Source organism: Mesoplodon densirostris, chromosome 7 (assembly GCF_025265405.1).
Source record: "Mesoplodon densirostris isolate mMesDen1 chromosome 7, mMesDen1 primary haplotype, whole genome shotgun sequence".
In the NCBI taxonomy this organism is placed as follows: domain Eukaryota; kingdom Metazoa; phylum Chordata; class Mammalia; order Artiodactyla; family Ziphiidae; genus Mesoplodon; species Mesoplodon densirostris.
Genome location: NC_082667.1, coordinates 88489335 through 88513945, shown reverse-complemented (window position 1 = coordinate 88513945; position 24611 = coordinate 88489335). Strand labels below are relative to the sequence as shown.

General features: G+C 45.0%; 1 protein-coding gene across 1 annotated transcript in view; it reads right to left on the bottom strand.

Annotated features, from left to right (window-relative positions):
• The window catches only part of LOC132493280 (forkhead-associated domain-containing protein 1-like), a 111062-nt gene that overhangs the window by 30410 nt on the left and 56041 nt on the right, over positions 1–24611 (bottom strand). Inside the window, exons 6-10 of the mRNA XM_060103637.1 lie at positions 22444–22680; positions 9770–9878; positions 5990–6120; positions 3657–3746; positions 2525–2629 (exon numbers count right to left, since the gene is read on the bottom strand). Of these exons, the coding sequence (XP_059959620.1) occupies positions 2525–2629; positions 3657–3746; positions 5990–6120; positions 9770–9878; positions 22444–22680 (672 nt within the window). The remainder of the gene's footprint in view (positions 1–2524; positions 2630–3656; positions 3747–5989; positions 6121–9769; positions 9879–22443; positions 22681–24611) is intronic.

Sequence of the window (24611 nt, the reverse complement as noted above, 5' to 3'; positions counted from 1 at the left end):
CTAGCTGGACTGTGACAACTGGCCTCCTAGCCTCGAGTTTAGTTTCTTCCAGTGCAATCTTAACGGTACTGTGAGAGTTACCCTGCTATAAGGCAGCTCTGTCCAACAGAACTTTCTGCAACGGTACAGGTACTCTGAGCGAGGCTGTGTTGTCTAATGCGGCAGCCACCAGCCACATCTGGGGATCGAGCACTCGAAATGGGGCTGGAGTGGCGGAGGAACTGAATTAAAATTTTATTTAATTTTCATTAATTTCAGTGTAAACAGTAGCATGTGGCTGTTTGCTATGCCAGGGTAACTGAAGTCAGATGAACCTGGAGTCAGACAAAACTGACTGTGCCATTGGGCTAGTTACTTTACTAGTAACTAGTAGCCTTGACTTTCTCATCTGTAAAATGGAGAGGATGATTTCTAGATCACAGCGCTGTTGTAAAGATTAAGAGGTGAAAAGTTCAGGGTAACGCCTAGTACATGACAAATTGTAACTATCATTTTCACCCTAATTACTGTCCACGAATGTCATTGCATCAGTCACTTGTTAAGGAGGCTTAGTAGCTCCCCACTGCCTGTGTGGTACAGAGCCCAAGCGCCTGAACTAAGGCAAAACACCAAGCCAGAGATTCAAGAAGCCCCTACGAACTCTGTACGAGGTAAATAGAACTGGATCCACACCTAGATAAACCATAATAAACCTGCTGGAAATCAAGGGAAAAGACAATCTTAAAAGCAACCGGAGAAAAAGACAGATTATGCAAAGGTACAACAGTTAGGCTTACAGATGACTTCTAAATAGAAATAATAGGAGCCGCAAGACAATAGTGACATATCTAATGCTGTATCTAATGTGCTGAAAGAAAAGAATTGCCATTGTAGAATTCAATACGCAGTCAAATGTGTTTTAAGAATGAAGGTTAAATATACATCTCCAGACAGACACACAGGCACATCTGAGAATTTGTCATCAGCAGAGCCACAATGAGGGAAAACATTAAAGGCTATTCTTCAGACACAAGAAAAATGAACCCAGGTGGGTGATCAGAGATGCAGAAAAGACAAGCAACAGTAAGGGTAATGTGTGGATATGATACTGACGATAGCAAAACACTAATAATGTCTTGTGGGGTTTTAACTATCAAGAGGAGTTTAGAAAATGACAGCAAAGGCTTCTAACTCTGGAGGGGGTCAGTGAAGTTAAGGTGTTTGAAGCTCACTGCACTGTCAAGGAGAAGGGCAGGATTATCAACTACTAGTGCCTCCTGGGAAGTTAAGAATGCAGGGCTTCCCTGGTGGTGCAGCGGTTGAGAGTCCACCTGCCGATGCAGGGGACATGGGTTCGTGTCCTGGTCCGGGAGGATCCCACATGCTGCAGAGCGGCTGGGCCCGTGAGCCATGGCCACTGAGCCTGTGCATCTGGAGCCTGTGCTCCGCAATGGAAGAGGCCATAACAGTGAGAGGCCCGCGTACCGAAAAAAAAAAAAAAAAAAGAATGCACTTAATAGTCTTCAGGATGACTACTAAGAAAATAGTAGAAGAGTGAAAAACTTAATTAATGTGTGATTTTGGTGAGTCAAGGATGAATGCTATTGTCTTACTATTACTAAAAGAATAGTAAAAAAGTGAAATATTTCCAAGCTAATAGAGGGGGAAAGTGGAATAAGAGAAAACCATCCACTCAGAAGGAGGCAAGAAAGGAGAGAAAAAGGAACATACCACGGATGGTACAACTGGTATTGAGCAAGAAGGTAGAGTTAAACCCCAGTACACGAGTAATTACATAATATAAATGGACTAAAAGTCAAAGATTGTCAAACTGGATTTTGTAAAATTGATACGCTATTTGAAGGCATATGTCTAAACCTTAAGACAAAATTTGACAGAGAACGTATGAAAAAGATATGGTATGAAAACTCTAACCAACAGAAAGCCAGTGGTGAAGCTAAATGACAAAGGAGACGTTAAGGGAGAAACACTACTAGAGATGAAAAGGGACATTTCATGATGATCTAAATTTTTGCTCTACAGGAAGTATTAGGATTCTAAATTTATATGCACCTAGTAACACAGCCTCAAAATATATAAAGCAAACATCGTTCATATTAAAAGAAGAAACACTCAAATTACAAACATGTTGAGATTTTTAAAAACATTCTCAATGATGGAACAAAAAGACAAAAAAAAATCAATATGAGAATTTAAGTTGGAACAACATCATTGGCAAACTTGATTTAATGGATCAATTCTTTCTTAGATAATTTCACAAGTAAGATTTGGAGGCAGTCTAGGGTAGTGGTTACACACAGGAGCTTTGGAGTCAGGCAGACCTGGATTCAAGTTCTGCCACAACTACTTTATGCAAGTGAACTTGGATAACTTCCCTCACCTCTGTGAGCCTCAGTTTTCCCGACTGTAAAGTGGGGTTAATACCAGTATAGACCGCATGGGGTCATTGTGAGGATGAACAGAGATGAGGCAGGTGGAGTGCTTGTCCCAGAGTGGTTCCCAGGCCGACCTGTCCCTGCCATACCTTGCTCTTTTCCCGCAGCGTCATAGAGATCAGGCTCTGCTCGGTACTGCTCCTTTTCAGCTCCACCCTGAGCTTCCTCATTTCTTTTTCCATGTCATGGATTTGCTGAAAGAGTTCCAACAACAGGGAAGTCAACTCCACAACTCATTTCATCCGGTTCATTAAGGCAGAAACCTAGTCTGGGATTCGCTTAACTCCTTCTCTTGGGGGACAATTCCACATCTTTGAGGCAAAGTAGACTTTCTTTCAATGGATGCAATGAAAGGGCTGGGTGAGGGAAAATTTGAGTTTCTTTTGAAGATCAGCATGGATCCTGGATTAAACAGTACAAGATACCTATCCACTCATTAGAATCTCTTTCCTTGGGGTATATTTTTGAGTTCAACCTAAATAAGGGCTGTTTGGAAGACACAATGGGCACAGTTTGGAAGAAAAGAACAATGACATTTTTCTTTTTTCTCATTTGAGGTAGAGAAGTGTGCTCCTGACAGAGAGAAGAACACACGTCTCCTGCCCCCGTCCCAGGCACCGTCCTTTCCAACGGATGGAAAACGTATGCCTGGTGATGTGCACGAGGGTTCGGGCCGGTACAGGGGGTGAACATTTACATTGAGTGGTCATCTTTTCATTGTATTGATTTTTATGTTCACCTTCCATACAAGGCCAGTGATACATTTGCTTTTTATTTTGTTTTTATGAATTGTTGTAAAATTGAATGCATTTAAGCAAAAATACTTCAAGAAGAGTTGTGTTAATAACAGTGCTCAGGGCTGTGATAAAACTTGTGACAGTGGATCATGAAAGTCTGGGCATCACAAGTCCAGGGGTAGGGACCACGGTGAATTTCTAGCAGCATATGGTGGCCACCTCCCGTCCCTTTCCCCAGGGGAAACCTGATGAGGGGCCTTGAGCCAACTGCCCAGAAAATCTGGGGAGAGTGTGTTTTCCATGGTCTTTTTACCCATCTCTTTGAGGACAGCAAATCAAATAATTAGGAGACTACATTAACAGACAAACACCCAGAAAGCCCCAGAGCTTGTGCTAGCTAATGGGCCAAGGAACCCGTCCAAAACCCTCAAGGCCACAATCTAGGCTTTCAGTGGACACCGAGGGGTCAGGAGGTTCAACGCACTGTTTTGCAGAGTTTTAACTCTTTCTCTTGGGCTTCCCACTTCTCCTTCTGGGCATCTTCCTTCTGTAACTCTTCTTTCAGCACTGAGCACTGTGGAGAAAAAGGACAAGGCCACGGGGGCTTGGCTGGGGGTCCCAAGTACCTGTGTTCACGCCCAGGAGTGTTTCCTGCTGTATAACCCAATCACACCTCTGAATTCTGAGAGGCGAGACCATTTGTGTGATGGGAGCACGGGATCCTGCAGTCATTCCCAGTTCACCCCTCTCATGAGTTCTGAGGAATAGAGCCTCTAAATTCCTCTTCAAAAGCCAGCAAACTTCACTGCAGGGGAAATCCAGCTTTGTAGAGTCTGGGTACTTAGGGTGCAGGAATTGGGATGTTTTCACGCTGTGACCGGTGAGGGTGGAGGGGGCTGAGCCAGTGAGCTCGGGTCCATCTTAGGGCTCTTGTGCAGGTTGCATCTCAAAGACACAACTGCCCCGACTGGTGTGGAGGGGTAAACAGAGCTGTCTTGCCTGAGGGCGGCTTGGCAACAGGCATTAAGGGCGTAAGCATGGATGTGCCTTCTTTTGACCCAGCAATTCCCACTTTAGGAATGTACCTTAAGGACAATGACTGGAGAAATAAGTAAATCTGTAGTTTCAAGGATGCTCTTCACAGAATTGTCAGTAACAGTGGAAGAAAAAAAAAAAAAGAGGAAACAACCCAAGTGTTGTTTAGAACAGCAGACCACTTTATAACACTGGGTACATCCAGGAGAAAGTATGTAGCTTTTAAGACGAATGATAAGAGTGTTGATTTATTAGAATGGGAAAATAATAAGTATTTAAAAATTTTTAAAATGGGCATAGTATAAATTCACTATAAAATGATTGATTGATTGATTTCTAGACAATATATAGAAAGAAGACTGGAAGAACATACATGAAAATATTAACACTGATTTCTCAAGGTAACATTTCTTCTCCTCTCTTTTTATTTTTTCTTCTCAATGTCATCTACTTATTTTTCTAAAATTAACACACATGATGTATGTCATTAAAAAAAAGGCATCTCAAATGTTCACAAGAGCAGTACCTTTGGTGGTAACGAGCCCTTGTGCTATAGGCCAGCACAGTCTAGAGGAGAAGGGACCTCATTCCGAGGTCAACGAGGAAGGGGAAACGGGGACATAAATCATCCAAATGCACTTCAGGAGGTAGAAGAGCCAAGCAGGTGCTGTCTTTGCAGATTCCTTCTACTTAGCACCAGCTCTGCATCCCCTTCCCGTCCCCAACACACACACACACACACACACATACACCACATTAAACAGCTATAGCACATGCCTGGGAAGACACTCTGTTTGGGAGAAACGAATGCAGAGGGCTTGGCCAGGCAGCCGACCTCGGGCAGAGGCAGAAGAGCACAACGAAAACCAGCCTCCCACTTCTCGGAAAACGATTTTGTCATCCCCATTTCACAGATGGGGAAATGGAGGCCAAATAAGTTACAATAAAAGAAAGCTCTGGGATTGGACCCTGGTCTGTCTGATCCCAAAGCTCGTGCAGTGCCTTTCACCAGCTCCAAACTGGGTATGGTACTATGTACCAGGTATTACTTATTGTGCCTTTTCCTTGGAACCTCAAGATCTGTTCTCACCCCACCCCCATGCAGACCTAGCTATCGGGTAGCCTCTGGGAATCTCTGAGTTGCCACCTGAGATGAAACCTTTGAGGTTTTACCTTGACTCACAGAAACAGGCACATCATACAAATACTGAGAAATCTTATCCTATAGAGGCAGGATTCTAAAGTTAGCATTGAAGGCAAGATTTGCAAATAGTCAAAGTTACATGTAAAAAGCTCTTTGCTTGCCTACCACATTCATCTTCCATAGAGACATTCTATACACTAAAGTCTAAGGAAGAAATGAGAGTCTGCGTGTTTGCATCTGGATCTTCAAACATTCTGCTTTGAAGACAATTATGAGAACCAGTGGTGCAGGGACCATGATGCAGCCGTGTGGTCATCCTTGCTCACAGAGAGATCGTATTCTGTTTAATATTAAACTTTGCAATGGCAGTATATGCTCATAGGTGTGTTTGTTGCTGGGATTAAACAAACTCATTTATAATAGGGGATGGAAAATGTTTGCTGGATTTGAAAATCTATTATGCTTATTCTGAGCCACATACACACTGTCCTTTGAAAGGCTTCAGAGAAGTTGGCCACCTGCCCAGCAGCTACCCTCCCTGTGTCCTTGGGCACTGGCCTCATCGCACCACCGTGTGTCATGTGACTCCACTGTGTCTGCTTTTCGCAGCTACAATTTGCTGATGACCCGACACTCACTCTGGAGCTGAGGGCTTCGAGCTGGTGATCCTTTCCTTTGTTCTCACTTTTCAGTTGATTCACCTCCTGTTGTAGTTGTTGAACTTGACCATCCTTTACTAACAGGTCTCTTTGCAAAGATGACACCATCTCTGTAAAAGAACCAAACAAACCAAAACAAAAGACTCATGGAGGTGAAAGAGGCAGGAAGGATTATTGGCAACACCATGGCTGTCAGCCAACGTTTGGACAAGACCTTCCAAGCCTGGGCCACCACCGGTGCCCGCTTAGAACTGGGGAGGCTTTTTCCAAGGGTCCCAGAGCAGGAATGGGAATGAGAGCAAAGTCCACGGAACAGGGTTTGAGGCTTCAGTGAGAATGAGGGGCAGTCAGCAGCAGCGAGAGGAGAAGCCTTTAGGGGCCCCTTGTGGGCACAAGCCAGGCAAAGCTGGGAGGAGAGGCCACACCATGGGCCTGGGGAACAAAGGCCCAGCAGAGGGAAGGTCCAGGAATTCTTCTCCAGAGGCCAGGAGACGGGCGTGTGGCAGAGGGCACTGCTGGACGCTATTGATGGGGTGGGTGGTTTCTCAGTCCTCTGAGTTTGGACCCCTCTCTACCACTTATTAGCTTGGTGGTCTTGGACAAGCTATTTCACCTCCCACTGTCTGTCCCACACAGAGTTATTGTAAGGGTCAAATGAGACGGTATGTCCAAGAACACAAAGTGGCTAAATTATGTTTGTTCCATGGCGCCTATTATTTTTCTCGGCAGCCAGCTTCCAAAATGGCCCCAATGATTCCTGCCGCCTAGAATTCATGCCCTGTGTAGCCCCTCCCACCCTGAATAGGGCTGCCAGGGTAACAAATATGATACTGTGGAAATGACGGACTGTTTCCTTCCAGGCTGTCTCATAAAAGACACTGTGGCCTCCTCTTTGCTCCCTCTTGAATCACTCACTCTGGGGGAAGCCAACTGCTGTGTTGTGAGGACCCTCAAGCAGCCCTAGAGAGAAGCATGTGTGCTGAGGGACTAAGGCCTCCAGCCAATAGCCACATGAGCAGCCATTCTGAAGGGGGATCCTCCGGCTCCACCCGAGGCTTTAGATGACATGACTTAGGCCCCAGCCGACATCTTGACTGCAACTCATGAGAACTAAGTCACCCCCCGCTCAAATTCCTGAACTAGAGAAACTGGGGGAGATAATAAATATTGGTTGGGGTTTTATCCATTACATTTTGGGGTAACTTGTTATGCAGCAATAGATAACTACTCCATTACTGTAGTATCATTTTTTTAACATCTTTATTGGAGTATAATTGCTTTACAATGGTGTGTTAGTTTCTGCTTTATAATCAAGTGAATCAGTTATGCATATACATATCTCCCCATATCTCTTCCCTCTTGCATTGTAGTATCATTTTGAATAAAAGTGGGAAGAAGGGTGCATAAATGCAGTGGTATTGGGTTATCTCCTACGGTTCTTTTCTTGAAAGAACATCAGGCTCAGTTTTAGTGGTAGGTATCAATCAAGAATGTCTATGAAATAAAGCACAAAATGCTCCAGAATTTCAGTTTAAAAATGAGCTTTGCCTCCAGGACACAGTTCAGTTACTTGGAAATCCCTCTGGGGCTTGCCACACTTTGAGTGGGTCCAGCCCATCTCAAGCGTTATCCCAACCCAGGTCTGTCCGACTCCCTGATCGGAGAAGGAGGGATCTGAGACAGGCTTGATGCTTGGATGAGGTTTCACTGGCTGACATACGGGAGGAAGGTGAGGACCAGCGAGTTCATCCTTCCATTCCTGGTGCCCAGAACAGCACCTAGCCTGGGGGATGTGCTCAGAAAATATCTGAGGACATCCCAAGTGAGGGAGGAGCATAAGCAGAGACCTGGGGGCAGCAGGGGGTGGGGGTGGGTGTTATTAAGTTGCAGAGTGAAGCAGAAGAAAAGCACAGATTCATACAGAGATGGTGATTCACGTGCGACTCAATGCTATGCCTGGCTTCTACAGCTGTGGGCATGTTTCCTGCTACGCGCTGGCTGCTTTCAGAGTGATGTGCCCCTCCGAGGCTCACTTCCTCCTCCCTGTCACCTGCTTCTCTCCCTCCCTTCGTCTGTGAGTGGTCCCATCCTCTTCAGGTCTCTAGGCATCTCAGGTCCTGCTTAAAAACCTCCACTGGATTCCCAAAACCCTTGGAATAAAAACCCAGACCCCCCGACCCTGCCCATCCCCACAATCCCCTGTTCACTCCATGCAGCCTCTCTTGCCCTTGGCTTGTCCTTGCCCACCTGAAACAGGTCCTCTCTAAAAGAAGGACATAGCCATGGAGGATACAACATAAACTGGTTAGAATCAGCTAGGTCCAAGGGGGCGTAAGATTCGACTTCCAGGGGAACTGGAGCCTCATTTACAGGCTCATTGTAATACATGAGCAAAATGACACACCCACCAGCACCAGGACAGTTCGGAGGCTGACCATAAAGGTCAAAAAGTGGGTGGTGGGGCTTCCCTGGTGGCACGGTGGTTGAGAGTCCACCTGCCGATTCAGGGGACATGGGTTCGTGCCCCGGTCCAGGAAGATCCTACATGCCGTGGAGCGGCTGGGCCCGTGAGCCATGGCCACTGAGCCTGCGCGTCCGGAGCCTGTGCTCCGCAACGGGAGAGGCCACAACAGCGAGAGGCCCGTGTACAGGAAAAAAAAAAAAGTGGGTGTTGGCCCAATTCCTGGAAATCCCCGCCCCTTCCCCAAAATATTAGAGTTGTCCCAATCCTCCCACTCATTAGCCTATAAAATTACCCAGCCCATAAAAACTAACCACCCCACATTTGGGGGCCTCTAGCCTTCTGAGATGGCCCACACTCTGTCTGTGGAGTGTGTTTCTCTCTAAAGAAATCCACTTCTTACTTGGTCTCTCACTGAATTCTTTCTGCGATGAGACATAAAGAACCTGAGCTTTAGTAAGTCCCGAGACCAGATGCGTGATCTCGATTAAAAGATAGTGGGGTCTGAGTGGGTTCGAGTCCCAGCCCACGGGTTCAAGTCCCACCTGAGTTCCATGGTTGCACACCCACTAAGCTGGTCCCCCTTGGCCTCCCCCCTGAAGCGCTGGCCACGACACACAGTTTATTTTCTCCACAGCAGCACTGCTCTCTGACGTGGGCTTGTTTATTCATCCCTTTACTTTTATTGTCTGTCACCCCTCCCGAATCTGTGAGTACAGGAATCTGACTGTCTTGCTTGGCTCTCCCTCCCCGGAGCCTGGAACGGGACCTGACACTTAGTAGGAGCTCAAGAAACATGTGGAAGCAATGAAGGAATCCAGGGAATCAAAGCTCAGCCACAGCTGTGCGTTGGCTGCCCCTCTCCCAACCCAAGCCCTTTATCAGGGAACCACCTTGGATCAAATTAGAAAATGGTTTCCTTTGGGCCCAAGTGCACTCGGCTGAAATGGGTGAGACCATGGGTGCCTTAAAGGAGTGACCCCACTTTGTCCACGCTCTAGTTTGCACTCACGCTGCTTTGTGGAACCACCCAAGCCACAAGGCGACCTGTGTTCTCCCTGGTGGGGCCAGTGCTCAGGAGACCTTGTAGCCAAGAGATACCATTCTCTCAAATATTTACCAGGCCCTGCCCTCGGAACTGGGTGGCAAGAAACCTCCACTGAGGGAGAACTCTAATGCACCGACACGGGTGATCCCTGAGGCTGCACCCAGGTCACGGGCACAGGTGTGCTGGTTGACTGGTGATGTCTGCAGGGGGAGGGCAGAAGCTCTGGGTCCTGAATGCACAAGGGCCTCACCTGACGTGATGGCGGCGTCCCTCCTTAAGTTCTCGGCCTTGTGCTTCAGGGAGGTGATTTCCAGGGTCTGGCTCAGCACCTGGTTGTAGCCTTGCTGTAGGGCACTGATCTGTGGAAGGAGGCAACACACCGTCAGAGGGGGCCAGCCAGGCCTGCAGGACACACCGGTACTTCTCCAACGTTGGGCAAAGAGTCGGGCTGATCTTGGATCGGGGTGTTGGGGAAACCAAGGTTTTCAGTTGTCACTAGTGGAAGGGGCAGGAGGGGCCTGTTCCTTCAGTGACCACCATGTCATCGGTCCTGAAGACACGAACTTTATCTTTGTGGCCACCCAGGGGCTCCGGTGCTGCTGTCTTCCTATGACCTGTGAGTTTTCAGCCATAAATAGACCAGCTGTTGGTTCCAGATCATCCAGCACTGACTGGATGCACAGCAAAGTTCAAGAGCCGGGAGCAGGTTATGAAATGAATTCCCTCTAATGAGAATAGAGGGTAGTTTATACCTCACAGAACACTCCAGAGTTTACAGAGCCCGTTCACACATGCTACACTGATACTCGTCACAGCGTTGCTGAAGGCTGACGTTCCCATTAATGTGCCCATTTTGCAAGGGAGCCAGGTTGAGACTCAGAGAGGCGAGGCCCCCTGCTCGGGATCACGCGGCTGGTCAGACGTGGAGTCTGATTCAAACCCAGTCTTTAGTTGCCTGGTTCCTCCTTCCCAGGTGGCTCTAGGAATGAGCGTGAGAAGTTGGAGGCTGTAAAGCATGGCATGGACTCGGGAGCCAGACTGTGGCCTTCAAGTCCTGTCTCTGCCAGTTAACGCGCTTTGTGAACACAAGGAGGACACCATAGTCTGTTTCCTTTTGTTCAGTCTGCACGCGGGGTGATGGTAGTCCCAACCTGATAGGATTGTTAGAAGTATTTAATAAGTAAGCATGTGTACAAGTGCTCAGATCAAGCCTGGCACACGGCACAGGGGGATGAGCTATGACGGTCCTCTCCTCTGACTACCCACGGGGTGTTTTTTTTCTTTTGTTTTGGGTTTATTTTGGTTTTTTTTTGTGGTACGCGGGCCTCTCACTGTTGTGGCCTCTCCCATTGTGGAGCACAGGCTCCGGTCGTGCAGGCTCAGCGATCATGGCTCAGGGGCCCAGCCACTCCGCAGCATGTGGTATCTTTCCGGACCGGGGCACGAACCCGTGTCCCCTGCATTGGCAGGTGGACTCTCAACCACTGCGCCACCAGGGAAGCCCTCACGGTGTGTTTTAGCTTCAACTTCCCTCGTACGTCTCTAGGGAAGGTAGTTGGTAATCTTTATGTGTGCATTTGTAAGCCTTGCCAGGCTCACTTAAACGCCAGTGTGGTTGTTATTAAGAGGAAATACAGGGGCTTCCCTGGTGACGAGGTGGGTGACAGTCCACCTGCCGATGCAGGTGACGCGGGTTCGTGACCCAGTCCGGGAAGATCCCACATGCCGTGGAGCGGCTGGGCCCCTGAGCCATGGTCGCTGAGCCTGCGCGACCAGAGCCTGTGCTCCGCAATGGGAGAGGCCACAACAGTGAGAGGCATGTGTACCACACAAAAAAATAATAATAAAAAAATAAAGGTAATACAGGAATCGTGGGTGGGAGCACCACAGGCCGGCTCTATCTATGGCTGCTGTGAGCACCCTCTAAGTCCATGGCTCAGAGCCCCCTCAAGGGCGGGCCCCCCTCCAGGGGTCTAGGTCTACACGTGGGGTGCGGAAGGCTCTCCATCAAATGCAACGTTGGTAAGGGCCCGAAAGTAGCTGCCAGGCCTCGGCCTCCACAGAGCAGGTACCCGAGAGGCCAGGAAAGAGAGCTGGGCCCAGAACCCCCTCCCTCTCGGTCTGATGTGGCCAGACTGCTTGTTCTGAGTGGCCCGGACATTCCCACCTCAAGGTGCACTGTGGGCCTTTGCCCTGTGATTTTTCAGATTTCAGGCCTCAGTACTCCCACAGGGACACATTTATTGTGGCATAAATGTCAAGCAATCCGTAGACAGGACAAGAGCTAGCTTGTATTTTTTTTTTTTTTTTCGCTGTACGCGGGCCTCTCACTGTTGTGGCCTCTCCCGTTGCGGAGCACAGGCTCCGGAAGTGCAGGCTCAGTGGCCATGGCCCACGGGCCCAGCCGCTCCGCAGCATGTGGGATCTTCCCAGACCGGGGCACGAACCTGCGTCCCCTGCATCGGCAGGCGGACTGTCAACCACTGCACCACCAGGGAAGCCCCACTAGCTTGTTTTGATAGATCAAAACGGAAGTGACAAGGAGAAGGATGCAATATCTTTTCTTTTTTTAAAAATAAATTTTATTTATTTATTTTTGGTGTGTTGGGTCTTTATTGCGGTGCATAGGCTTATTGTGGCGCCTTCTCTTGTTGCAGAGCCTGGGCTCTAAGCACACGGGCTTCAGTAGTTGTGGCACGAGTGCTCAGTAGTTGTGGCGCACAGGCTTACATGCTCCACGGCATGTGGGATCTTCCCGGACCAGGGCTCGATCCCGTGTCCCCTGCACTGGCAGGCAGATTCCTAACCACTGTGCCACCAGGGAAGTCCTGGGTGCAATTTCTTTGTTCTCCTAAGGTAAGGTTGCCAGAGTTAGGGGAGGAAAAAAGGATGTTCACTTAAAATAGGATTTCAGATAATGAATAATATTTTAGTGCAAATGTGTCCCATGCAATATTTGGGACACACACTAAAACGAAATTCTAAAATTCAAATTTAACTAGGTGTCCTTACTTTATCTGGCAACCCCACCCGAAGAGAGTTCATAAACTTCAGTCATTCATATACCACTTTCACTATTTGTCCCATGTCTCTTGGCTAGCCCTACTATAATTTCTTAGCATTTTTCGTAGAAGCAGCTCCCTTTTTAAACTTAAAAACGTTCATTAAATTAAAAATAACTGTTATAAGAGTAAATAGAGACTCAGTGTCTTAAATAAAAATAATCCCTCCAAAAGAAGAAGTACAGGAATTTCCCTGTTTACAATCAGACCAGGTTGCGGGCATCACGCTAAAAAAAAAAAAAAAAAAAAAGATTGGGGGGAGGTGGTGGGCATGCCCAGGTAATGGAGTTTGGGCGTGCTGATATGGCCACCAGATGGCGCTCACAGCCTTTGGTCTTGGTTTGTGTCCTTGGAAATCTTGTCATTATTACTCTGGTAGAATTAACAGATACGTCAAGGTCTCACAAGTTTTCTGACTCGTTTCATACACCATCATGGTTCAGAGTCTAGGACATTTGGGGCAGTTACACTTACTTTTTCTCTGGGGCACCTGAGACATTATTGGGGGGGGTCTATTCTAGAAGTTGCGGGGACACAGGCCACTCTGCCCCCCACTCTCCCCAAGGCTATACTTTTGCATGTTTGTGCTTTGGAAACTTTGAGTGAAAAAATTCTTTCACATCTTACTTTTCTCTGTTGGGGGGAAATACAACTTTTCCATAAAAGGTCCTTGGAACACTGAAAGTGTTTGTAAGCTCTTCTCAGCTTAATGCTTTTATTTGCATGATACCAGAGATAGAACACACAGAGACAAACTTCCAGAAGGGAAAACATATGTTCCCCTCTAAGACTCCAGTGGTTTTGACAGATTGAAAATATTTCAATCTGAGTGTCAGAGTTTTAGGATTTCGGATTGCTGGAAAACTCCAAAGAGTCTTCAAACCTCTTTGATACTTTTACTATCAAAATAAATATCCATATTGTTTGTAATGGCATAAATTCCAAGATGTTTAATGTCTGTTAAGCTGTGTAATAAAATGGGCACTGAATCATAAGAAAGTTAAGAGTGCTAGGAGGAGTGATTGTTTCAGGATGATAATTTGGCTTCTAATTAGCACAGGCGTATAAGAGCACATGGAGGTAAGAATTTTCTAGTGATATTGTAGCGGATCGAAGATCTCTGAGAGCAAATCATTATACACACACCTTCGGGGACCAGGGAAAACACATAAAGTAATCAGAACCATAAATCAACCTGCCATGTGGCTTACACTTCTGGTGGAATGCTCTGCAGGCAGTAGAATACTTAAGAAACTAAAATGTCAGTGGATGAAACTCGATTTGAGTTCAAACCAAGGGAGCTTCTGGTTCATATATGCCTTGCTATAAAATATTCTTCTTCAGTTATAAGTGAAGCTCCAGGGGTAGGGGCGGCAACAGCATGATGCATCAGTGTAATTATTTCTAGATAATTTCTTTGTAGAAAAACATTTTTTCCCCCAGATATCGGCAGCCACTTTAAATAATACTCAAATTGGGACCGGCTGATATTCAAAGATATGTGGAAATTATATAATATTCTATGTCAAATATATTTCAATTATTTAAAAAAAGGTATGTGGGGAATTCCCTGGCAGTCCAGTGGTTAGGACTCTGTGCTTCCACTGCTGGAGGCCTGGGTTTGATCCCTGGTCAGGGAACTAAGATCCTGTAAGCCGCGTGGTACGGCCAAAAAACAAAAAGGTATGTGGGAATAATTCAGCCTCGTACATGTACCTGAAAAAGACATGTCATTTTCTCAGGAAAGCTCTGAAATGAGAGAATAACTGAAAGGAATATTTCAGCATTCAAGAAAAAGATGCTCATTAATGTGTCAGCTACATGTCAAGGTAGCTGTTTGCACTAATAATTCCTATAGGACCTGTTACTTTCATTGTTTTTTGAAAACCAGGTTTGAAGGAAAGTCATTAGTTCATTTAAATATTAGAGCATGTATTTGTTGACTTGTTTATTCTGTCTCCCTCACTAGAGCATAACAGGGGGAAGGATCATGTCTGTCTTGTTCTCTGCTGAATTCTCAGAGCCTGGAAGAGGGCATGGCACGGGATAGGCCCCCCAAAATATTTATTTGGATTAATGGACAGATGGATGGATGGATGAATAAAGAACAAACAAACAGACACGGTCCTAACAGAGTTCTAGAAGGTTACTGGGCCCAACCTTTGCCTTCATGGAGCTTACAGTTTCCTGCTAGAATCTCCTAGGTTCACCATACACAATCTGTGTCCTTTCTAGAGCACCATTTCTAGGACTGAAACTGTGTACCTAGAATCGGTTACAGAAGGGAAAGACAGTAAACAGAGAACAAGAGAACAAAGGCCCCCAAGCACTGACTACGGTTTTTTTCTCTCTCTCTCTCTTTTTTAAAAATGTTTATTGGGCCTCCCTGGTGGCGCAAGTGGTTGAGAGTCCGCCTGCCGATGCAGGGGATACGGGTTCGTGCCCCGGTCTGGGAGGATCCCATATGCCGCGGAGCGGCTGGGCCCGTGAGCCATGGCTGCTGAGCCTGCGCGTCCGGAGCCTGCGCGTCCGGAGCCTGTGCTCCGCAACGGGGGAGGCCACAACAGTGAGAGGCCCGCATACAGCAAAAAAAAAAAAAAAGAAAAAAAAAAGTTTATTTATTTATTTATACTTTTCTTATTAGTCACCCATTTTATACACATCAGTGTATACATGTAAATCCCAATCTCTCAATTCATCATACCACCCCCCTCACCCCCTGCCGCTTTCCCCCCTTGGTGTCCATACGTTTGTTCTCTACATGTGTGTCTCCATTTCTGCTCTGCAAACTGGTTCATCTTTACCATTTTTCTAGGTTCCAAATATATGTGTTAATATATGATATTTGTTCTTCTCTTTCTGACTTACTTCACTCTGTATGGCAGTCTCTAGATGCATCCACGTCTCTACAAATGACCCAATTTTGCGGTATGCGGGCCTCTCACTGTTGTGGCCTCTCCCGTTGCGGAGCACAGGCTCCGGATGCGCAGGCTCAGCGGCCATGGCTCGCGGGCCCAGCCGCTCCGCGGCATATGGGATCCTCCCAGACCGGGGCACGAACCCGTATCCCCTGCATCGGCAGGCGGACTCTCAACCACTGCGCCACCAGGGAGGCCCCAAATGACCCAATTTTGTTCCTTTTTATGGCTGAGTAATATTCCATTGTACATATTTACCATTTCCTCTTTAACCATTCGTCTGTTGATGGGCATTTAGGTTGCTTCCATGATCTGGCTATTCTAAATAGTACGGCAATGAACATTGGGGTGCATGTGGCTTTTTGAATTATGGTTTTCTCTGGGTATATGCCCAGTAGTGGGATTGCTGGGTCCTATGGTAATTCTATTTTTAGTTTTTTAAGGAACCTCCATACTGTTCTCCATAGTGGCTGTATCAGTTTACATTCCCACCAACAGTGCAAGAGGGTCCCCTTTTCTCCACACCTTCTCCAGCATTTGTTGTTTGTAGATTTTCTGATGATGCCCATTCTAACTGGTGTGAGCTGATACCTCATTGTAGTTTTGATTTGCATTTCTCTAATAATTAATGATGTTGAGCAGCTTTTCATGTGCTTCTTGGCCAGCAGTATATCTTCTTTGGAGAAATGTCTATTTAGGTCTTCTGCCCATTTTTGGATTGGGTTGTTTGTTTTTTTAATATTGAGCTGCATGAGCTGTTTATATATTTTGGAAATTAATCATTTGTCAGTTGCTTCCTTTGCAAATATTTTCTCCCATTCTGAGGGTTGTCTTTTCATCTTGTTTATGGTTTCCTTTGCTGTGCAAAAGCTTTGAAGTTTCATTAGGTCCCATTTGTTTATTTTGGTATTTATTTCCATTACTCTAGGAAGTGGATCAAAAAATATCTTGCTGTGATTTATGTCGAAGAGTGTTCTTCCTATGTTTTCCTCTAAGAATTTTAGAGTGTCTGGTCTTACATTTAGGTCTCTAATCCATTTTGAGTTTATTTTTGTGTATGGCGTTAGGGAGTGTTCTAATTTCATTCTTTTACATGTAGCTGTCCAGTTTTCCCAGCACCACTTATTGAAGAGACTGTCTTTTCTCCACTGTATATCCTTGCCTCCTTTGTCATAGATTAGTTGACCATAGGTGCGTGGGTTTACCTCTGGGCTTTCTATCCAGTTCCATTGACCTATATTTCTGTTTTTGTGCCAGTACCATATTGTCTTGATTACTGTGGCTTTGTAGTATAGGCTGAATTTAGGGAGTCTGATTCCTCCAGCTCCGTTTTTTCCCCTCAAGTCTGATTTGGCTATTTGGGGTCTTTTGTGTCTCCACACAAATTTTAAGTTTTTTTGTTCTAGTTCTGTAAAAAATGCCATTGGTAATTTGATAGGGATTGCATTGAATCTGTAGATTGCTTTGGGTAGTATAGACATTTTCACAATATTGATTCTTCCAATCCAAGAACGTGGTATATCTCTCCATCTGTTGCTATCATCTTTAATTTCTTTCATCAGTGTCTTACAGTTTTCTGCATACAGGTCTTTGTCTCCCTAGGTAGGTTTATTCCTAGGTATTGTATTTTTTGGTTGCAGTGGTACATGGGAGTGTTTCCTTAATTTCTCTTTCAGATTTTCCATCATTAGTGTATAGGAATGCAAGAGATTTCTGTGCATTCATTTTGTGTCCTGCAACTTGACCAACTTCACTGATTAGCTCTAGTAGTTTTCTGGTGCCATCTTTAGGATTCTCTCTGTAGAGTATCCTGTCATCTGCAAACAGTGACAGGTTTACTTCTTCTTTTTCAATTTGGATTCCTTTTATTGCTTTTTCTTCACTGATTGCTGTGGCTAGGACTTCCAAAACTATGTTGAAGAATAGTAGTGAGAGTGGACATCCTTGTCTTGTTCCTGATCTTAGAGGAAATGCTTTCAGTTTTTCACCATTGAGAATGATGTTTGCTGTGGCTTTGTCATATATGGCCTTTACTATGGTGAAGTAGGTTCCCTCTATGCCCACTTTCTGGAGAGTTTTTATCATAAATCAGTGTTGAATTTTGTCAAAAGCGTTTTCTGCATCCATTGAGGTGATCATATGGTTTTTCTTTTTCAATTTGTTAATATCGTGTATCACATTGATTGATTTGCATATATTGAAGAATCCTTGCCTCTCTGGGATAAATCCCACTTGATCATGGTGTATGATCCTTTTAATGTGTTGTTGGATTCTGTTTGCTAGTATTTTGTTGAAGATTTTTGCATCTATATTTATCAGTGATATTGGTCTGTAATTTTCTTTTTTTGTAGTATCTTTGTCTGGTTTTGGTATCAGGGTGATGGTGGCCTCAGAGAATGAGTTTGGGAGTGTTCCTTCCTCTGCAATTTTTTGGAAGAGTTTGAGAAGGATGGGTGTTAGCTCGTCTCTAAATGTTTGATAGAATTCACCTGTGAAGCCTTCTGGTCCTGGACTTCTGTTTGTTGGAAGATTTTTAATCACAGTTTCAATTCCATTACTTGTGATTGGTCTGTTCATATTTTCTATTTCTTCCTGGTTCAGTCTTGAAAGGTTATAACTTTCTAAGAATTTGTTCATGTCTTCTAGGTTGTCCATTTTATTGGCATAGAGTTGCTTGTAGTTGTCTCTTAGGATGCTTTGTATTTCTGCGGTGTCTGTTGTAACTTCTTTTTCCTTTCTAATTTTTTTGATTTGAGTCCTCTCCCTCTTTTTCTTGATGAGTCTGGCTAATGGTTTATCAATTTTGTTTAACTTCTCAAAGAACCAGCTTTTAGTTTTATTGATCTTTGCTATTGTTTTCTTTGTTTCTATTTCATTTATTTCTGCTCTGATCTTTATGATTTCTTTCCTTCTGCTCACTTTGGGTTTTGTTTGTTCTTCTTTCTCTAGTTCCTTTAGGTGTAATGTTAGATTGTTTATTTGAGATTTTTCTTGTTTCTTGAGGTGGGCTTGTATAGCTATAAACTTCCCTCTAAAACTATGGGATGCTTTTGCTGCATCCCATAGGTTTTGGATCGTCGTGTTTTCATTGTCATTTGTCTCAAGGTATTTTTTGATTTCCTCTTTGATTTCTTCAGTGATCTCTTGGTTATTTAGTAACGTACTGTTTAGCCTCTATGTGTTTGTGTTTTTTACAGGTTTTTCCCTGTAATTCATTTCTAATCTCATAGCGTTGTCGTCAAAAAAGATGCTTGATATGATTTTAATTTTCTTAAATTTCCTGAGGCTTGATTTTTGACCCAACACGTGATCTATCCTGGAAAATGTTCCGTGTGCACTTGAGAAGAAAGTGCAATCTGCTGTTTTTGGACGGAATGTCCTACAAATATCAATTAAATCTATCTGGTCTATTGTGTCATTTAAAGCTTGTGTTTCCTTATTAATTTTCTCTTTGGATGATCTGTCCATTGGTGTAAGTGAGGTGTTCAAGTCCCCCACTATTATTGTGTTACTGTTGATTTCCTCTTTTAGAGCTGTTAGCAGTTGCCTTATGTATTGAGGTGCTCCTATGCTGGGTGCATATATATTTATAATTGTTATATCTTCTTCTTGGATTGATCCCTTGATCCTTACGTAGTGTCCTTCCTTGTCTCTTGTAACATTCTTTATTTTAAAGTGTATATTATCTGATATGAGTAATGCTACTCCAGCTTTCTTTGATTTCCATTTGCATGGAATATCTTTTTCCATCCCCTCACTTTCAGTCTGCATGTGTCCCTAGGTCTGAAGTGGGTCTCCTGTAGAAAGCATATATATGGGTCTTGTTTTTGTATCCATTCAGCAACCCTGTGTCTTTTGGTTGGAGCATTTAATCCATTCGCGTTTAAGGTAATTATCGATATGTATGTTCCTATGACCATTTTCTTAATTGTTTTGGGTTTGTTTTTGTAGGTCCTTTTCTTCTCTTGTGTTTCCCACTTAGAGAAGTTCCTTTAACATTTGTTGTAGAGCTGCTTTGGTGGTGCTCAATTCTCTTAGCTTTTGCTTGTCTGTCAAGCTTTTGATTTCTCCATCGAATCTCAATGAGATCCTTGCTGGGTAGAGTAATCTTGGTTGTAGGTTCTTCCCTTTCATCACTTTAAGTATATCATGCCACTCCCTTCTGGCTTGTAGACTTTCTGCTGAGAAATCAGCTGTTAACCTTCTGGGAGTTCCCTTGTATGTTATTTGTCATTTTTCCCTTGTTGCTGTCAATAATTTTTCTTTAATTTTTGCCAAGTTGATTACTATGTGTCTCGGTGTGTTTCTCCTTGAGTTTCTCCTGTATGGGACTCTCTGTGCTTCCTGGACTTGGGTGGCTATTTCCTTTCCGATGTTAGGGAAGTTTTTGACTATAATCTCTTCAATATCTTCTCGGGTCCTTTCTCTCTCTCTTCTCCTTCTGGGACCCATATAATGTGAACGTTGTTGTGTTTAATGTTGTCCCAGAGGTCTCTTAAGCTGTCTTCATTTCTTTTCATTCTTTTATCTTTATTCTGTTCCGCAGCAGTGAATTCCACCATTCTGTCTTCCAGGTCACTTATCCGTTCTTTTGCCCCAGTTATTCTATTGATTCCTTCTAGTGTATTTCTTTTTCAGTTATTGTATTCTTCATCTCTGTTTGTTTGTTCTTTAATTCTTCTAGATCTTTGTTAAACGTTTCTTGCATCTTCTGGATCTTTGCCTCCATTCTTTTTCTGAGGTCCAGGATCATCTTCACTATCATTATTCTGAATTCTTTTTCTGGAAGATTGCCTCTCTCCATTTCATTTAGTTGTTTTTCTGGGGTTTTATCTTGTTCCTTCATCTGTTACATAGCCCTCTGCCTTTTCATCTTCGCTGTCTTTCTGTGGATATGGTTTTTGTTCCACAGGCTGCAGGATTGTAGTTCTTCTTGCTGCTGCTGTCTGCCCTCTGGTGGATGAGGCTATCTAAGAGGCTTGTGGAAGTTTCCTGATGGGAGGGACTGGTGCTGGGTAGAGCTGGCTCTTGCAGTGGTGGGCAGAGCTCAGTAAAACTTTAATCTGCTTGTCTGCTGATGGGTGGGTTGGTTTCCCTCCCTGTTAGTTGTTTGGCCTGAGGTGACCCAACACTGGAGCCTACCCGGGCTCTTTGGCGGGGTTAATGGCAGACTCTGGGAGGGCTCATGCCAAGGAATACTTCCAGAACTTCTGCTGCCAGTGTCCTTGTCCCTTGGTGAGCCACAGCTGCCCCCGCCTCTGCAGGAGACCCTCCAACACTAGCAGGTAGGTCTGGTTCAGTCTCCTATGGGGGTCACTGCTCCTTCCCCTGGGTCCCAATGCACACACTACTTTGTGTGTGCCCTCCAAGAGTGGAATCTCTCTTTCCCCCAGTCCTGCCAAAGTCCTGCAATCAAATCCCACTAGCCTTCAAAGTCTGAGTCTCTAGGAATTCCTCCTCCCATTGCCTGACCCCCAGGTTGGGAAGCCTGATGTTGAGCTCAGAACCTTCACTCCAGTGGGTGGACTTCTGTTGTATAAGTGTTCTCCAGTTTGTGAGTCACCCACCCAGCAGTTATGGGATTTGATTTTATTGGGATTGCGCCCCTCCTACTGTCTCTTTGTGCCTTCTCCTTTGTCTTTGCATGTGGGGTATCTTTTTGGCGAGCTCCAGTGTCTTCCTGTTGATGATTGTTCAGCAGTTAGTTGTGATTCCAGTGCTCTCGAAAGACGGAGTGACAGCATGTCCTTCTACTCCGCCATGTTGAACCAAATCTGACTACGGTTTTAAGCAGAATTATGCACTGATGCCAAAATTCATCAATGACCAACTGCTTTTTTATCGACTTTGTTGAGATATAATTTATGAACAAGATCAGTGGCCAATTTTAAAGTAATTCTTTAAAACTTAAAATTTTTTTTTTTTTTTTTTTTTTTGGATTTAGTTTCACGAGGAAGGAAGTTGACTGGTAAATCCAGACATTCTGGGTGGAGAATTTTTGGTGAAATTCCCTATAAATGAACCAGCAGCTGCCTTCAGGGTTTGATAAAGGCCTCAGTGTTTGGAACACTGTGGGGTTCCTTCTCCCCATCTCCAGCTCTTTCTGGCTGGGTCTGGGTGGGTGTGAGAAGTGGTCACTGAAGCGACAGGAGTTGGGTGGAAATGCAAAGTGGGTGTGAAAGCATGAGGTGTACAAGGTGGCAGAGCTGAGCCCAAATCACATCACTGCCTCTCACTTGCTGTGCAAGCTGTAACAAGCTCCTGGGCATCTCTGAGCGTGCCTCAGTCTCCTCATCTGTAGAATGGCATCTGCCAGAAGACTGAGGTTTAAATAGCTAATGAGGGGACTTCCCTCATGGTGCAGTGGTTAAGAATCTGCCTGCCAATGCAGGGGACACGAGTTCGAGCCCTGGTCCAGGAAGATCCCACATGCTGTGCAGAAACTATGCCCGTGGGCCACAACTACTGAGCCTGCACTCTAGAGTCTGTGAGCCACAGCTACTGAAGCCCTCATGCTGCAACTACTGAAGCCCACGTGCCTAGAGCCCATGCTCTGCAGCAAGAGAAGCCACTGAAATGAGAAGCCCACGCACCGCAGTGAAGAGTAGACCCTACTCACTGCAACTAGAGAAAGCCTGTGCACAGCAACAAAGACCCAATGCAGCCATAAATAAATACATTAAATAAGTAAATAAATAAATAAGCTAATGCACCCAAAGCACCTGCACCGGGGCCTGAACATGGTAGGCACTTAATGAAATCTAATATTGTTCTTACAAGGCTAGAAACTTGCCAACCCTCCACTCCCTGGATCTGCACTCTTCACCATGCTGTGCTCAATGCCCATTTCCAACTACCCGGGTGGCTCCCCCCAGGCTCTACCTGAGAGCTGTCACCCTGTGTTGTGACCCCAAGGCCCCAACCCACTTGTCTCTGAGCCCTACCTGGTTTTTCAAGCTCTGGATCTCTCTCTGTTGGGCATCGTCCTCTTCATGCAGAACCTGAAACTTGGGCGGGATCACCCTCTCCTTCTGCCTGGAGGTGGCTGTTTCCAACAGCTTCTGCCTCAGGTTGGCCACTTGGTTCTGCAGGCTTGCTATCACCGTGTCTTTGTATTTAGATTCAAGTTCAAAATCGGAGAGACGGCTGACTTCTTTTCCCAGCAGCCGAATTATTTCATCCTGGGTGGAGGACAGATGGGAAATTTACTAGGTGTGGGTCTGGATGTAAGGCTGAGCCCATTTAAAGAAAGACAGGAAAAATATGGTATCATTCTTTGGGAAGGTGAGGGCAGGCAGGGAGGGAAAAAGCAGACTTTCAAGGCTATCTCTGTCACTTGGAAAATCTCATAGAGACAAGAATTGGGTTAAAATGATGTACTTGTATATAGACTCCTGTAATGGATGTCTGTACCTCACAGGTACGGAAACTTTCCTTTCCCCGAGAATTAGACTTTCATATTAAGAACAACCATCCCACTTGGGAACATTTGTTGCTAGAAAGTTTACTTAGAATGATTTCATTTATAATATACAGCCTAGCACACTGGGGACCTAGGAAAGGTACTTAGGAAAACAACATTCTGTTTGACCACATTCTGCCTATAATGGGGGTTATTTGTTTTAACTTAAAACATTCTGAACTATTTGTTTTCCCTTTCCTCTCTTCTAATATTTCCTGCCTCTTTTGGCTATTCATGTATGAATTTTTTCCAGGTAACTCAATCTGGAAAGTAAATGAGACAGGAATAGTGATTTATTTGCATGGGCTCATGTAAACTTTCGGCTGGAAAAACAAAATTGCTGGTAGACTGTACCCACAGGTATAATTAACCCTGTCCTCCATCTCTCCAGTGAAAAAGCTCTGCAGCCAAAGAATTGGTTAGGTTTTCCAAAAAAGGAAAAAAAAATTCCCCCAAACTTCTCACCATACGTTATCAATAAAATGTCAGAAAAACTGAAGAAGAAGAAGAAGAAGAAAAAATTCCCCAGAGGCCTTTTCCAAAGCAGTCACAGGAGGAGGTAAACGGGCAATTTCTGGGCCAGCTCATTCCCAGGAGAGCCGTCCAGTCAGCCTCACGACCTGCTAGCTCCGTGACCTGGGGAAGGACAGGGTCTCGCTCATGAGAAAGCCTGTCTGACATTGCCAGCTGCTGCCAGGGGCCTTCCTTTGGGTCCTTGTGAAAGTTGGTGGCAAAACTTCAAGAGAGAGCATCAGACATATTCCCTACTCCTGGGCAGTTTCCCCTGTTTCACCCTGTTATGATCAGCCAGGTGCTTATTCATTTTTCATGCAACAAACATTCATCGGGCAGCAACTAAGTGCCAGGCCCCGTGCCAGTGCTGGAATATAAGAAGTTTGCAGAGGGCAGTGGACAGCTGTGGGTTCTGCTTTCCTGGTGAGGGTCCCCTTGCCCTTCTGGAGGGAGCGTTCCTCCTTCCATGGGGTCTGGGTAGGACTGTCAGTCATGTGCCCTGCTCCTTCCTGTCCCACCTCCCCATGTGCATGTGGCCCAAGCTGGTCAATCAGAGATTTCACACATCGATTACAGAGGGAGAGGATCTTGCCTTCTTTTGGATCATAAACTTTAAATATGTAGGCTTGTTTGCCTGAGTTTGTCTTTTCTGACACACAAAGCCAGCCTTATGTAGAAAGCCAGACTCTGAGGGAAACAGAGGGGAGAGGTTGGTAGTGGGGAGGTGTTCTGATGACATTATTCAAGCTCCTGGATCTAGCCATACCTGAAGCTAGTGGCCCTTTACATTTTCCAATAAGTTGAGCTAATCGATGCTCCCCCTCAAGCTAATTTGTTTATTGTCACTTGAAGGAGTCCTGGCAAGTCAGGGTAGAAATGGCTTATAAAGAGAAAGAATTCTTTCTATTATAAATAGAAAAAATGATAAATGGCTTATAAAAATTTTCTATAAATAGAAAAAATTATAGTGGTTGCACTATATTTCCGAGTTAAAATTGAGGCAGGTTGAAAAATGGCAACAAACACTTTGCAGTTTTGCCATCCAGTCTATTTCCCCACCCTCTAGTCTGGGCTGGCCCCGTGACTTGCTTTAACCAACGGAATGGAGTGGAAGTGATGCTGCATGATCTCCAGGCA